Genomic DNA, 16,884 nt, shown 5'->3' on the forward strand with positions numbered 1-16,884 from the left:
CCTGGATTCAGAATTCCTCCTATGCTGTCTATTCTTGGGTGGAAGCAGGAAGTGCCTTAGGTAAATGTATTACCACATATTATTATGTCAATCTCCAAGACTTGTAAGGTCTTAAATATCTCACCACCTCCTATGGAAATGTTTACCCTTATCGTAGTTTGTAAACGTACTTCTCATAAGTCCACAGATGAAATATGTAAGTAGGGAACAATTTCCTTTTGATCTGTGGATGGGATAATCATCAAAAGTATGAGGAAATGGGGCGCGTGGGTGGCTCAGTCGGTTGAGCGTCTGACTCTTGATTTCAGCTCAGGTCATGATCCCACGGTCATGAAATGGAGCTCCGTGTCCAGCTCTGTGCTGGGAATGGAACCTGCTTAAGATTCTCTCTCTCTGCCTCTATGCCTTCCCCACTCCACTCTCTTTCTTTAAAAAAAAAAAAAAAAAAAAAAAAGTCTGAGGAAGTTGCTGGTACTGAACCATCCTCTTTTCTAAGTACTGCTGGCTCCTTTCTTTTTCTCTCTCCTCATGCCTTCCGTAACCAGGGTTTTAATGCAAGCAGTAGAAATGGATTCTGGCCAACTTCAGCAAATAGGGAATTTATGGCAAGGATGAGGACAGCTCCTGGGGTGGACTGAAGGGCTAGGCTTGGAACAGGCTGGAACCTGTTAGTCGTAGGACTCTGTGGCAGGAATTTCCACTTTTCACCCAGCACTGTTAATGGCATCAGTGATCTTTACTCATTCAACCCTCTGTCCCTTGTGTCATGACTGTCCCAGGACAGGAGGTTTGATTGACCAAACTCCAGATATGTGGTCAGTCTTTCCTTGGCTGAACTGTGGCTGTGAGAAATTTGGTAGAAGCCCCAGGGACCAATCCTCTTTGGCATCTGTAATGTCAAAAGCCACCTGGAGTTACTATCTGTTAAGAGGGAAGGACACTGGAAAGGGAGAATGGACGCTGGCTGTCCCAAATGTCACAGGGCTCTGGGTTTCACCCTCTCTTCCCTCTCCATGGGGGTTTGTCCCCTCTCCAGCTCCCCCTAGCCTACGTTGACCTGTGTGAGACAGATGTGGCCCCTGTGGGCAGGGAATTTACATGCCAGCACAGGTGAACCAGTGATTTGCAGGTGGGCAAGCCACTTAACCTTTGAGCTGCTACAGGTCAGTGCTGAAAGGAGGCTGAGCCACATCTGAGTAGAGTTTGGGACACTAACCCCCTGTGTTCACCATCAGGGAAAGCTCCATTTTAGAAAAGCAGGCCCCAGACCACTGACGAGATACTTTAAATTGTTTAAATACATTTAACACTGATATCTTCCCTGTGGTCAATTAACTTGGCTTTGGTCTTAATCATCTACAGTGTTCCCTTAAGAAAGGCTTGGGTGGTGGGGGGCGCCTGGGTGGCTCAGTGGTTTAAGCCGCTGCCTTCGGCTCGGGTCGTGATCTCAGGGTCCTGGGATCGAGTCCCACATCGGGCTCTCTGCTCGGCAGGGAGCCTGCTTCCCTCTCACTCTCTCTGCCTGCCTCTCTGCCTACTTGTGATCTCTCTCTGTCAAATAAATACATAAAATCTTAAAAAAAAAAAAAGAAAAAGAAAGGCTTGGGTGGGGCGCCTGGGTGGCTCAGTGGATTTAGCCGCTGCCTTCGGTTCAGGTCGTGGTCTCAGGGTCCTGGGATCGAGCCCCGCATCGGGCTCTCTGCTCCGCAGGGAGCCTGCTTCCTCCTCTCTCTCTGCCTGCCTCTCTGCCTACTTGTGATCTCTCTCTCTCTGTCAAATAAATAAATAAAATCTTTAAAAAAAAAAAAAAAAAAGAAAGGCTGGGGTGTCTGGGAAGACTGTCGGTGAAGAGCTAACAGCTGAAGAAATGAAATAACTGACTTCTCCCAGCCTCTCTTTTTTGCCCCCAAACTTAGGTGTCTAAAATCCATTCACCACCCCACGCTGCATGTCCAGGGAACAAAGCACTTAGTCATAAAAAAAATTACCTTTCTTGGGCACTTAGTGAAATGTGAGTGCCTGAGCTGTAATTCTGGGGCATCTGATTGCTGTAGAAATCTCTTTCCCAAACACTTCACTGGATAACTAAGGTCCAGAAAGCTTAGGGAAACTGCCATAATTCCTCTGATTTCTATGGGGTCCACTCTCGAGGAGCCGAAGTTCTAGTAGATGCCTCACTGTTGCTAGCATCTTTCTAGATTGGAGGGGCAGTGTTTGTGGTTCTTACTTTCTTCATTGGGAGAAACCAAGGCATGTGTTAGGATAAGGACATCTGGGACTCTCCTGTTTAACCTTGTACATCATTGTAGCCACTCGAATCAGCTGTCTGTTTAGTCATACATGTGATTCTTGGGGGTTTCAGTTCTGCCTTTGTAAAATCTCATGCCTTGCTCTTTTTTTTTTTTTTTTTTTTTTTTTTAAATTAGATCTCTGCTGACACTGCTCTGGCTCAGGCAGGCATTCCTAGACATTCGCTAGCTTCCTAACTTGTCTCTCTTCTAGAATTTTCTTTCTACCCTGTTCCCCCAGCAACTAACGAGAACCCGTAAAGATCTTAGAACCTGTTTATTCACGGGAAGGCAATAGTATAGGGTCATTTAATGAGCAGTTGTGGAGGCAGAAGGACTGGTTTGAATCTTTATGTCACAATTTCCTCACATGTGACATTGGTCATATTTTTTAACAGCTCTGAACTTCAATTTTCTGATCTACAATTTGGAGAAAACTACCATGTATGGTTGTGGTGAAAATTAAGTACTGCTGTTTTTGAAACATGCGGCAAAGTGGTAGACTCAAGTCAGTGCTTAATAAACACTTGCCGTTGCCTTTATCATAGAGCAGTTGAAATAGCATGGAAATGACCTGCGTGATAATTTAGAGCTCTCGGGGACAAGTTCTTTTGCTGCAATTAATTCTTGGGCTCTTTTCCTCTTTCGTCGTTATTACCTTGTCCAGGTCTTCTTTCTTTTTGGATCAATTTTAGTCCTTTGTATTTCCTAGAAAGTTATCCCATTTTGTCATGATTCTAAAGTTGACCAGCATTGGGTTATGTGTAGTATTTCTTACATTACTGGATTTACTCTGTGTATATTTCTTTATCATTTCTAATTTTGAATTTCTGTACCATCTCCCCTTTCCTTGATTAGGTTAGCCAGAGCTTTGGTTGAATCTGTTTTTGTTTTTGTTTTTTTTTTAAAGAAGCAGCTCAAGGACTTGTAAGTTACACTTTTTAGTTTTCTGGTTCATTAATTTCTTCTTATTTTCTTTTGTTACTTTAAAACCTCTTGATTTGAACATTTAGTTTAATTTCTCTTTCTCATATACTGATGAGATAGCATTCGTGTAGATAAACCTTTTTTTCAGGCTTTGCCAGCCAGGACCTGGGTGAGCTTCTGATCAGTTCTTCTTCTGGGCTGCTCTGTTCAGCTGACCTCACCTTGCCCAGCCAACAGCAGGACCCCTGGAAGAGCTACGTTAGGACTCCTTATCAGTGGTGCCTGAGGCCCAGCTTACTAGCTTGTACAAAAAAAGGAGCTGCATGGCTCCCATGACTGGTGGCCAGGGTGTACGTGCCTTTGGGCAGAGCTCAGTCCAGGAGTGTACGTATTTCCGGAGGCCTGTCCCTCTCTGTCTCATAAATCATCTGCTTTCCTCTGATTGTTTTGTTTTCCAGTAGCCTCTTCCATGGGGTAGGGAAAGATGGGCCTTGCCTATTGAGATTTTACTCAGTTCTCATAGCTGGTTGCTTTGCCTGGGTTCGTGACTACTTTATTAACTGTCGTCCATAGAGAAGACATGATGGAAAGACTCTGCTTGTAAAATGAATAAGATTTCTTTACATAAGAATGTAGAAAGGAGTTAGCATGTTGGAATACAGACAGTAGTGTAAGGCACATTATCTAGGACAGACGGTGGTGCAATCTACTGGCGCCCAGACATGGTAAGACCTGAAGGATGGAGAGAGAGGGTAAACCACAAACTTCCTGCAAACCTAATTGTCACTTTCCAGGCCCAGCCTTTTTATTCACATACAGAGCACCTCACCTGTGCCCAGATCAGCCCCTGGATCTAGGGTAGGGGTGCTCGGAGGGCCAGTAGAGGTCATGCGCCCCTCCCCCATGCTCTCAGCGGGCCTCCTCCAAGGTACCAACAAGAAATAGCTATCACCTCCAAATGTTTTGCTGCATCTCATGAATTTTCATTCTTTTTTTTTTTTTTAAAGATTTTATTTATTTATTTGACAGAGAGAGATCACAAGCAGACAGAGAGGCAGGCAGAGAGAGAGAGAGGGAAGCAGGCTCGCTGCTGAGCAGAGAGCCCGATGCGGGACTCGATCCCAGGACCCTGAGATCATGACCTGAGCCGAAGGCAGTGGCTTAACCCACTGAGCCACCCAGGCGCCCCGAATTTTCATTCTTAATAGCCTCATTTTTCTTGTTTTCTAAATATTCTTATTGTAGTTTGGATTCCCTCATTGAGAAAATAGTTGTTCAAGAGAGGATGTGTATGCATTTAATCTCTTCATGATCAGGTTTTTAGTTAGGTTTGGATTTGAGGTGCCCTGTGTCCTTGTCAGGCTTCTGCTTAGTAGCATGTGTACCAAAGGACTGAGCCAAATGGTGTTAAAGTTCAGTGTGGAATGGACTCTCTGGTAGTGACTAGATTGCAGAACAAGGCTGGACTGTGCGGTCAAACCGATTTGCACATATAGGACAGGTAGAGAAGGCGGAAGGAGACGTGTCCGGGCTACTGGAAGGCCCACCTGCCCTGTGAACCATGTGCCGCTGGAAGCTCAGCGCGAGCCTTCCTCACCTGAGGGCAGACGGGCCCAGAGGAAGAGGTGGACCCGGTCTGGGATTTTAATGTTGCAAAGGCGAGCCCAATGGATTTGGGGGTTCTCCACTTGAGTTCAGTGTTTCTCCTCCTTGGGAATGAGTGATGGGTTTTGGGGGCCAGGAAGAGAAAGACACCTTACTTAGTTGAAGTTAATGTCATTGTGGTTACAATTGTGACCTAAACCAGCTTTCATTCTTGAGATTTCAGATTTCCTTTGTCGTCTGAGATACTGCTAATTTTCACAAGTGTTCAGGGAGTACTGGAAGATATGAACCACTTTTCTCTCTTTCACTCTTGCTCTTTTTTTTTTTTTTTGTAATACATTCCTCATATTTACCTTGTAAAGTGCATTATTCCATTCTCAGTTTCTCGATGTGTTTCCTGAAGTAGCCGCATCTAATTTTCTGCTCGAAATAACCTGCCTTCAGTGTTCCATGTGACCGTTCAGCCCTCCTGGGGTGGCTTCCTGGCCCTGGATCCTGTAGCCTCAGGAAGGAGCTTTGCCACCACTTGGCTTCCTTTTTACAGGCGTATCCCTGCACTGGAGAGTCATTTCTGAATTCTGCTACACTTCCAGTAGTGACAGGGGACCCACATAAGCTTCTCCCTCTGGCCTCCAGAAAGAGCTCAGCCCTTCGCTGGGCTGGGACTATGATTTTCTGTCAGGCCTTGCTCTGACACCAGCTGTTTTCCCCAGAAACCCGTGAGAGTTGCTTTAACTGGGTCGTTCATTTATGTATATTTGTATTTATATATATATATGTGTTAAATTTGTGTATATTTGCATTCATTTATATATATTTATACACACACACATCCATGTGTTCAAACTTTGTGCGATGTGTATAGCGCCATCCCTAGTTTTTTCATTTATTTGGGAAGAGTAGAGGTTGATAGCCGGGCCCGAGTCCTCTTGACACCTGTGTGCCCCACTCCCCTGCCCCCCTGCCCCATCCCAGAAGCAGTTTCCCCTTTATTTGTTCTCCTGCAGTACTAACCCTTATCCCTGATCCATCTGTTTAATCTTATATTAATTGTGGTGTTTTGTGTATCTGTAATGAGTAACTAAACATACGCGTCATTTTGCTCATACACATATGCATTGTACTTATGAAAGGACTTGAGGTATTTATGGTTAAAATACAGGGCATGGGAGGACAGGCTGAAGAAATTCTTTCTGAAGACAGGTGCGGTAAAGAATCTCCAGCTTCTCTCCGGAGTGACCCTTTGCCAGGTGGCTTTTCATTCTTCTTTCATGAGTGTGAGAACATTTCAGACAGCACCTGCCCTCTGACCATTGCTGTGTGTGCATGTACCATACTGTTGACTACAGGCGTGGGACTGTACAGCAGGTCTCCAGAACTTCTTGTGCAGAACCGAAATGTTGCTTTGCTGGTGGAGCTTCCTGACATTTGGGGCAAAAGGAGATGTGAGGAGGGTTTCTTAGTATTTGAGCAGCTATTTGACGTGTTCAGATCCATTCACGGCGATAAAATATAAACTGTTGGTCTTCAGAGGCTCAGCCGCAGGCGTCACTGATGGGCTTCCAGAATCCAGTCGCTCTAACAGAATTCTGGAGAGTGACTATGGATAGTGAGGCTTCTGGAGGAACAACGAGAATTCTAACTCTCCTCTCCCTGCTTCTTCATCATTGTGGAAATCCTCCAGTTTCTTCCCGGTCTTTACTCTTTTTCTCCCTGATTTGTTCTAACGTTGAGACCAGGAAGCCAGGCTATTTAATCCATCAGTCACCAAGAAGGTATTTTTCTGATTAAAATCTCAGAAATCATATTGACAGCACGGGGAACCCCAAATTTCACAAGCCCTCTTACAGAAAACTTGCCACCTTCATCATGAGAAGGATTTGCCCAAGTTGTAGAGAGGAAGAACTTGAGACTTTGAGGAATTTGATCACTATTTGGTTTTGTGTATAGATATTTGACTTGGAAGTGTAGAGTCTCTGTTCTCTATTTAGAGGAATTAATTAACTAACATCTGTGGGTTGGGGGTGACAAAATTGGTCACAATAATCCTTGAATTGTTTTGTTATTTAGTGGCATTATGATGCCTGGCGTCTCAGTTTTATGAACATTTGAAATGAGAAAAGCCAAAGTGTCTGCTCCCGTGTGAGCTGGCTTCTGGGGCTGCGGCTGTCACCGTCGTGAGGCATCAAACAGAAGCCATGTGAGATGGAGAAGCGGTTGAAGAATGCAGTTCCATTCCACCTTTCCAAAGAAAATGAACTGAGCCACTTCTGTCTCTTGGACCCTCCATGGTTCTACTGGACCAGGATAAGATCTAGATCAGCCTCAGACAATCACAAACCAGAAGGATAAGGGAAACCAAGCCTGTAGGGTGCTCTCCTAAGAGGCCTCTCAGTGGAAGAAGAGGCACCAGCCGAGACCCAGCATGCCGGGATCCCAGGGTGGGAACCCTAACTATCTAGAACGTTCTGGTGAGGCCCTTGTGGGAATAGCCATCATATCTACACACTAACATGCACTGTGCCCATTTTTCTCTGTCCCCATCCCATTACAGTGGTTGTTCCTGGTCATTTTAGCGACCAGACCTTTCACTTGGCCTCGGCTCTCACCAACCACTGGCCCACCATCCTGACCTCCACTTTAACTCCCTGGTCTATACTTCACCCAAAGTAAGGCTAGTTTTTGTTTTGTTTTGTTTTGTTTTGTTTTTAAAGAAAAACCAGATAGAGAACTATCTCCTTTCCTAATCATAGCTTGTTTTCACCTAGAATGAAGATTCAAACTTCCTAACTGCTCTCCAGGTGTTACATAGTCAGCTCCGTCCTGGGTCTTGGCTCCCTGTCACTCATTTCCAGCCTCACTGACCTCCCTCCTCTCCTTCACGCCTGTCAGGCTCCTACCCCCCAGGGCCCTGCATTTGCTCTTCCTCAGTCTGAAATGCGGCTCCTGTCTTTGCATGGCTGCTCCCTCTCCCCTAGCAGACCTTCCCTCAGAACCTCCTCAGAAGGGCCTCCTGGCTACCCTCCCTGGCATAACTGTCCTCCTCAGGGCTTCCCAGGATATGTGGTAAATGATGGTTTTTAAATTTCCAAACCATAGCGGATTGATATTTTTGTAAAATGTAACAAACCTGTCGCAGTGAAGTCCCGCTGCTTACAGCTCTCCCTCTCAGTCTCTCTGTTTGCCTCATCTCAGCCGGCCGGGCAGCAGACACTTCTGGGCCAGCTCTGGTTGCAGATGCACGCGATGGCCCTGCCTGTATGTCCTTGGGACTCAGCATTCTCTGTAACCCTCTGGCTGGTGTTTTGTGTCTCCTGGTAGAATGTTCACTCCACGATGGTAGAGAGCGGGTCCTAAACTTGTCACCCCTCTACCCACAATGCCAAGACTAGTGCTGATACACGTGAGGTTCTCAGTAAGTCCTTGCTGAAGCTCCAGTACCCTGATGTGCCTGTCCAGCCCCGCCTGGCCCCGGGTCGGGGAAATCATTGGAGGCCAAGCTGCCCTTTCCCCAGTGTTGTCTGCTTTTTCTTAGCCCACATCCGGAATCAGGCCTGCAGTCGCTCCTACTGGTATAGGGTACTGGTATAGGGTACCATGACCCTTAATGTAGGAGATGGAGGGGCCCACCCCCACAAGGTTGACTACCCCCCAGACTCAACTACTGATAGCCCACTGTTGGCTGGAAGCCTTACCAATAGCATCAACAGTCGATGAACACATATTTGTGCGTTAGTATGTATTATATACTGCATTCTTACAGTAAAGTGACCTAGAGAAAAGTAAATAGTTATTAAAATCATGAGGAAGAGGAAATACACAAATAAGTGGTCCTGCCTGGTTTACACCCGTGATGTTCAAAGGTCAACCATAATTCCACTTCAGTGCCATGACTAAGTCACTGTGTGACCTTGACCAGCTGACTTCAGTACCGCAGGCCTCCATTTCCACGTCTGGAAAGGAGACATGGGATTTCCTTCCATCATGAAGTCAGGTGAGGCTCTCGCACACACTTTGGGATCTCCGCAAGGCCGCCCCTGAGGGGCTTCACAGCCGTGCACTAATCTTTTTCTATAACAGACCAAACTTTTTCTATAAAGGACCACATGTTAAATATTTTCGATGTTGTGAGCCATGTAGGGGGTCTCTGCTGGGTTTTCGTTTTTGCTTTCCGACTCTTGAAAATTATAGAAGCTGTTACTAGCTCGCCCAGGCCAGCGCGAAGCTTGCCAGTCCCTAGTGGGTGGCAGCTGGAAGTATATTTCTTTGCGACTCAGTACATTTTATTTTCTGTCTGGATGAAATAAGAAATGTGACCCATAATAGTTTTATTTTTCTTGAATTGATCCTCTTGCAAAAAAAGGTTGTTCATCATTTTAGTCATAACTTTCCACTCTTTCTCTGTTGTTTGCAGGCACGTTTTAAGTATTAATGCATTTTAGGATAGCTTTTCCTCAGCACAGAATCATGGTTCTCCAGAGCAGAGTTGTTGGTTTGTGTGGGAGATCCCATCTGAAGATCGTTTTGAGTTAGGCGAGGCCCTTGAGGATCCATCCAAAAGTAGAGTCTGATAAAAACGCAGTTTTGTCTTCCATTCAAAATGGATTGTGTTCCTAATTTCTTGAAGTTTTCTTTTGAGGACTTACTTGTTTGCAGACATGGGGTTAAACCTTCAGTTGAATTTAGAGCTGATACACTTACTCTTGTTTCATTTCTTACTAATAGCCAGACACGAATTATTCCGAGTCCAAGGTTCTATAGTACAAAGAACTTTCTAACTGCTTAGTTACAAATAAGGCATGCTTGGAAACAGTTGATCTGTTGTAAAACCTGCCCCATGCCCTGCCTTTGCTGCCAGGGTCCCCTGGCTTCTTGCACACAGTCTCTTGCCTTTCTTGCAAACCACTGCTATAGATATTCTCATTTAATGCCACCATTCTCCCACTTTTTTCTTAAAGATTTTATTTATTTATCTGACAGAGCACAAGCAGGGGGAGCAACAGGCAGAGGGAGAGGGAGAAGCAGGCTCCCTGCTGAGCCGGCAGACCAACTCGGGACTCAATCCCAGGTTCCTATGATAATGACCTGAGCCAAAGGCATACACCTAACTGACTGAGCCACTTGGGCACCGCACCCCCACCCCATTCTCCAACTTTTAAAAAATATTGTTTAGGGACGCCTAGGTGGCTTAGTCAGTTAAGCGGCTGCATTCGGCTCAGATCGTGATCCCAGGGTCCTGAGACCAAGTCTACTTCAGGCTCCTTGCTCAGCAGGGAGCCTGCTTCTCCCTCTGCCTCCTGCTCCCCCTGCTTGTGCTCTCCTTCACTCTCTCACTTGCACTCTCTCTCTTGCAAATAAATAAATAAAATTATCTTTAAAAAAAATTCTTTAGTTTCAAATATTAGTAAGGTTCTCTGAAGTTGACAAATGACAAAGTAGTGGGTCTTAGAAAGATGGTACGTCAAAAACAAAATTGGTAAAATAGCACCTAGGTATTTCTTTCTATAACTCTGATGGTTTGGGGGACCACAGGCCGCTGACTAAGAAGAGCAGGACCTTGGTGTGATGTGGACCTAGCTCACTGCCTGCCTGATCTTAGCACAGTAGAGTGTGTTGGTTAAGAGGGTAGATGCAGGAGCCAACTCTGGGACTTCCTAGCTGTATGATGTTGGGCAGTTTTTCATCTGCTCTGAGACTCCGTTTTCCCATCTGTAACACGGGGCTAATAAAAGAACCTTCTCCGTAAGATTATTGTGAGTTCTAGATGAGTTAATAGTACATAGTGCCATGTAAGGACTAGTTAGTGTTTATTGAGGGAAGAATACGCTTTCATGGATATGTATCAGTGGATAGCACTCCACGTAGAAAATTTTATATCTAACTTGCTTTGTCCATTTAAATTTTCTCCATAGGCTTTTGTCGAGGCCCAGAACAAGATTACTGTGCCGTTCCTTGAGCAATGTCCTATCAGAGGGTTATACAAAGAGAGAATGACTGAACTGTATGACTATCCCAAGTATAGTTGCCACTTCAAGAAAGGAAAACGGTATGTGAGGTTTTATTTCATTTTCTTGTTACTTTTCTAATAGAATGCTTTCTTAAATCTTAAAATACAAATTCTAAATAACTTATCAGTTTATAAAATCAGTCCGTTATGAAATTGATTAGTTTCTGTGCTTGAGTATGAGAATACTGTTTTTTGGTCTGTTGTCCGTATTCTTAAAATCATGATTAAGAAATTCAGTAGAAGTGTTTCCTAGGAAAGCAAATCTAGATTACAGGAAATTATTGTTGTCTTATGGCTAATAATTGGGCTAGCAGGATTTGTAGATAGCAGTGGAGATTTGTTTGCCTCTTAACTTCTCTTTGGCTTCAACTACTAGAAAAGCTTTTATTATATGGATTTCTTTCATCCCAGAGTGGAAGTGGACCAGGAGGTGGCACCTAGTCCCTTCTTTGCTCCTCTCTCTTTCACACCAATGTAAAGATAGTCTCTTGTTCTTTTTTTAAGTCTTGGTGGAACCACCACCACAAATTTACTTGAGAACTTCTTAGACCCTCCTCTCTCTCGTGGCGCACACGCGCACGCACACATACATCAGCAAAGTACAATCTACATGCCTAACCCTTCCTGTTGCTTGTTTTGGTAGTTAAATTGAAATGGCACACAGAAATGTCCATTCACTTATCTATCATCCTTAGCTGCTTTTGTACAACTATAGAATTGAATTAAAGCAACAGAGACTCTATGGCTCACAAAGCCTGAAACATTTGCAGTCTTGCCCAATACAGAGCAGGCTTGCTGACACCGGCCTGAGCAGCCTGTCTAGGGAAGGATCCAACGTTTCATTTTAGAAGATCTGCTTTCTTCTCCGTTGAAAAGAAAAAGTTACTGCTTTATTTGATTATCCGTTTTAGTGCTAACAAATGAAGCAGTCTTGATTTGTCCCCATTTAGCTAATATGCAGGCTTACAGTAAATTATTCCAATACTTAATTCAGGTTCCAAACTCTAATTACACGGAGCTGGTGGGACCTCCCATCCTAGTCCACATGTCCCTGGCTTGGCCCGTTTGCAAATGAACATTTGTATGTTTTTCCTTTTCTTTGTGCCTTGATTGTACCCTACAGATGGAAAACTCCACGGCTCAATAAAGACCATCTCTGTTCCCCAGGTATTTCTATTTTTACAATACAGGTTTGCAGAACCAACGAGTATTATATGTACAGGATTCCTTAGAAGGTGAAGCCAGAGTGTTCCTCGACCCCAACATCCTGTCTGACGATGGCACGGTGGCGCTCCGAGGTGAGTGCTACCCGGCTAAGCCCACAGCAGTCCTGGGGCCCCCGCTCGCCGCTAGTCCCTCACCTCTGAAATACCAGATGGGATGGACCATATTGGAGAACAGGTGCACATGCAATATCAGGAAAGCTAATTTTTGCAGTGTCTTTAGAATACATGAGTAGCCACATGTCTGGTGGCATGAAGCAGAACTGGAGAATAACTCACACTGGGCCCAAATTAGCTTCTAGGGCCTCTGAGACATTTAAGAATTGTCGCCATTGCTTCTAACATCCCTGAGACCTCTCTGTGTTTAGGAAAAAAGTCTTCTATAAGTAATCTAAGCTCTGAAGAATGTTCCAGCTGTGAATGTACAACAGGAAAGAATATTTACAAGCTCTCTTTCCTTGGTGCAGAGGAAGTGATCAAAGTTTTAAAATTTATTTGTTTTAGAATTAAAAGTAGAAAACCACGGTCTTGTAAGAAATTAGACAACTTGACACCCTGTTCCCTGAAGATGGCAAATTTAAAACCTGAATCAGTTGAGTTTTGCCTGTAGTTGCCATGTGTCTCCTAAATAACCCCACCCTGAGATAACCTTCTCCACAGGCCCTAAAGATTACCCCAGGCTTATGCCTTTAGCACTAGTTCTAAGGAAGGAGGTTGGCAAGTCACTGGTTCTATAGCTTAATAATTGTATACTCTGAGAATCATCTCTTGTTAGCATCCTAGATTTTGGTGAAGTTGGCTCAGCATTTCCCCCATAGCGTCTTCTGTTTTGTAGAGAAAGGACAGGCCAAGTCTCAGCCCTGTGGAGTCGAGCGATTAGAACATTCTAGTCCTGTAATCGATTAGGTGAGAATGAAAGGACCCTGTTTTCATATCACTCCCTTTATAAAGCCACTCAGTCATTTAGTGGTTCTTCCCCTCTTTTTCCTAAGTAGGCTGTGTATGTAAAAAATGATACTTTATCTAATTAGTGTTGAAAGTAATCAGTATTGAAAATAAGATGCCAGGCAGCTAAGAATATTCTTCCATGAGTTGAGCTTGCGGTTGTAGATGAATGTGTGGTTCTGTGCAGTAATAAGCCCGGTGTAGGATATTGTTTAATTTTAACAACAAACCTTTGTTAAAATTAAAGTTCTTGTAACTCATCCAGAAGAACTTCATTATAAGAGGGTCTCTAAAAGTTCATTTCCATAACTTTAACGGAATGCCTGCCACGTATGGGTCCTGATAGCTGAAAAGGAAAATTAGACGTGGGACCTGGCCTCAGTCTTCTAGTGTTCTGAAAATGATACAGGGAAGTTACAGTGTGGGTAAACATACAGGTTCTTTTGATAGTATATGATTTTTTTATATATTTCAAATCAACATTTTTATTTAAATTTTTCCTGAAAATTTTCTAATTACATATAAATAATTTATGTAGACTAAGTCTCTGCATTGCCTTCTAGACTCTTCTCTGTATTTATATACAGATGAGCCTGAATACTTCATAGCAATTTTAAAGGATTAGTAAGTAGGTCTTGTGAAATTTTAAACTTATTTACCACTAATAGAAATTCCATGTAAAACAGTAGGAAGCCTCTGAAAATAGTTGGGTTTCTGAGTATAATTTTCAACCCCTGGTACAGTTTAACAAATATTATAAGAGGAAATCTGTAGTGTCCATGTCTGGTACCAAATGCTTTCTATATATGCTTTATAAAAGCAAATATAAACATAGAAAATTTCTCAACACACATTCCATAGTGACTAGAACATTCTGTCATGGACTTAAAGAATTAGACACTCATAACAGTTCATAGATTGTGTTGCTTTTCTGTCTTTTTTGTGGTTTCTTTGGTATAGGCTCTGTGTGAGCCTTCACTGCAACCCTCGGACTTTATTTACCTGGGCTTGTGCTGGTCAGGTGGTGTGGACGACATTAATCCTTGAGTGCCAGCGATGCTTAGAAAATGAGGGTATAAAGAGCGATTTCAAATAGTTTGGAATCCATTCCAAAAATTACTTAATGGCTTCCATTTAGTTCTGTTACATGGTATGTGTCATAATCCAGTCATTGCTGTAAAAGCAGTTTCCTTATTCTTTTCCCCTCCTCTTTAGAGTATAAATAAAATATGCTGAAAGTCTCAGATGAGCTCTGCTTTTAACTGAACTGCTCGTTAAATTATAGCAATATAAATGATGGAAGCATCTTAGTAGTCCAATCCAGTACGTCCTTTTTACAGACGAAGAACCTAAGACCCAGAGCACTTGTCCAAGCTCCTGAAGCGAATTCCTGTGCGGCCCGGGCTCAGTCCCCAGAGGTCCTAGGGATAGGCTTCTTGCTCCCTCCATTGCACATATGGCAGAGAATGTGTCGGGCAGCACGGAGGGCAGCGGGCAAAGCTAGGGGTTGTGTCCCCATGGGCACTATGTGAGAATTTCTCCTGTGCCCCACAGGCTATGCCTTCAGTGAAGATGGGGAATATTTTGCCTACGGCCTGAGCGCCAGTGGCTCAGACTGGGTGACAATCAAGTTCATGAAAGTTGATGGTGCCAAAGAGCTTCCAGATGTCCTCGAGAGAGTCAAGTTCAGCTGTATGGCATGGACCCATGATGGGAAGGGGATGTTCTATAACTCCTATCCCCAGCAGGATGGAAAAAGTGATGGTAAGTGAAGATGGCAGGTAAAGCACCTTTTTCATGAAATACAAGTGTGACTTTACATAACTTGAAAAGCTAAACCCTACGCAGAAGTTGTTTGGTATAGAGCCAGGTTTCCTCAAAGGGTGTTGTATCAGTATTGTTGTATGACAGATCACCCCAAAACTAGTGTCTTAGAATAATAATCCTTTTTTTTGTTTGTTTGGGAGTCTTGGGTTGGCCAGGTAGTTCTTCTAGATTAGCTGAGTTCTGTCATGTGTCTGTGTTCAACTGTGGGCCCATTGGCCTTTGGCTTGGCTCTTTCCCATGTCAGGGGCTTTGGCTCCAATCCTTGCGGTTTCTCCTCCTCCGGCAGGCAAGCCTGCTTGGTTTGCCTGGCAGCTCACGGAGAGGTGAAAGGCATAAGCCTTTGATACCTGTACTTGCTGCTGGCCCTACATCATGGTGCTGCATTCTGTTGGCCAAAGCAAGTCACAGAGCCAGCCCCTGTTCAAGGGGTGGAGAAACAGATACAAGGAACCAGGAATAACTAGGCCTTTATTGCAATCAGTCCTTTTCAAATATATTATATCTCCCAAGGGGTCATGGAGAAGAAGGATTTTTTTTCCATGAAACTGCTTTATTTAATGATATTGAGTGATTATAAATAATTTATAATTATAAATTTATATATAATATAATATATAAATACAATATAAAATATAAATATTTAACATAAGTTTATAAACTTATAAATTATAAATAATAATAAATAAAAATAAATAGATTTTCCTACTGTAGTGATCACATCTCTTCCTCTGATTAGAAGTTACAGGTCATTTGGTTGATTGATTTTGACACTTTTCTTATTGTGAACTTCCAGGACACACCTTTGTTCTTCTTCTCTGTGATACAAAGGTCCTACTGTGTTCAAGCAGTCTCTTTCTTTCCCCCTTCACTCCTCACTTTTCCAGAGAGAAAGGCCCACCTACCTTGTACCTTGCTGTTACAAGCTGTCAACAGTCACCTTCTTCATGCTACCCCATCTCTCCACAGGGGCCTGTAGCATTTTCCTGTTGTTTTGGTTGGTCTTTACACATGGGTTTTACAGTCCCTTTGTGGGAGGTTTGGAGCTGCGGTACAGAGGCTCAGTTACTTGTTGGAGGCCTGGAGCTGGCAAGAAGCACAGCTGAGCCAGCACTTTCTGCTACACATGCTGTCCCCTTATCATGACCTGCTGTATCTTGCTTGTCTTTAGATAGCTAGCTTGCTTTTCTGACTTCCCCCAGTTGAATTGGGAATAAGACTATAATTCTTTTCATCTCTTTCGGCTATGTTCAGCTTTTGCTACCTTTTGGTTAGACTAAAGCAATACTTTTTTCTTAATTCTACAAGAAGGGCTGATTTAAGAGTAGGCTTTTTATTTGAGGATGTTGGCTAAAGAAAGACCTCAGTGCTCTGTACACTGAAGTAGCTGCCTGTGTTAAGAGTGGTGCTGAGTTAGAGATGGCTACTTTAAGTTCTGGGAGACCAAAGAAGTATTCCCCTGGCCATTTCTTGTTAGAGAGCAATGTTATTAATTTGTGAAAAACAGGAAAATTATTATTTAGGCTCAGCTTTCAGTGGCAAAAACAGTAAAGCTTAGTTACGGTGATGATTTCAGGAAGGTACCATCTGCTCCCTGCAGTAATTTGCTGCCCTCTTGTCCAGAGGACCTCAGCAGCCTCTCAGGTTGTGTGGTGGAGAGACTTACCAATGAGGCTAAGCAATTCCAACCATGTGCTTCCCGGAAAACCATGGAAAGCCACCAAGTGCTGTAAAAGCTTTCTTTTATATTATGGTGTTCTCTTCTTTTTCATCGTCCTGAAAGCTTAGTACCTTTCTGTAATGAAAAAAATAGTTCAATCTCATAACATCTTCTGAAATCAGCAAATAGGTGTGAATTACTTCCAGGGTGATACCCAACCAATACTTAACTTTAAAAAAAAAAAAAAAGAGAGAGAGAGACTTTATCTTTGAGAGCATTTTTAGGTTCACAGCAAAATGGAGCAGAAAGCCCAGATTTCCCGTACAGCCCCTGCCCCCACACATGCGGAGCCTCCCCTATTAGCAGCATCCCGTAACCCTCTTCCACCTGTCCGTCCTCCTTGTT

At 43.6% G+C, this 16,884-nt stretch overlaps 1 protein-coding gene across 2 annotated transcripts in view; it reads left to right on the plus strand.

Annotated features, from left to right (window-relative positions):
* LOC123942290 (prolyl endopeptidase) overlaps window positions 1-16,884 on the plus strand; it is a 112,570-nt gene that overhangs the window by 13,045 nt on the left and 82,641 nt on the right. Inside the window, exons 1-4 of one of the 2 annotated variants that reach the window (XM_046006138.1) lie at window positions 8,720-8,814; window positions 10,733-10,866; window positions 11,995-12,125; window positions 14,550-14,759. In XM_046006138.1, the coding sequence (XP_045862094.1) occupies window positions 10,811-10,866; window positions 11,995-12,125; window positions 14,550-14,759 (397 nt within the window). In that variant the 5' untranslated portion in view covers window positions 8,720-8,814; window positions 10,733-10,810. Of the gene's footprint in view, window positions 1-8,719; window positions 8,815-10,732; window positions 10,867-11,994; window positions 12,126-14,549; window positions 14,760-16,884 lie in introns of those variants that run through there. The other variant, XM_046006137.1, reaches the window with a different exon arrangement.

Source organism: Meles meles, chromosome 5, assembly GCF_922984935.1.
Source record: "Meles meles chromosome 5, mMelMel3.1 paternal haplotype, whole genome shotgun sequence".
Taxonomy (NCBI): Eukaryota; Metazoa; Chordata; class Mammalia; order Carnivora; family Mustelidae; genus Meles; species Meles meles.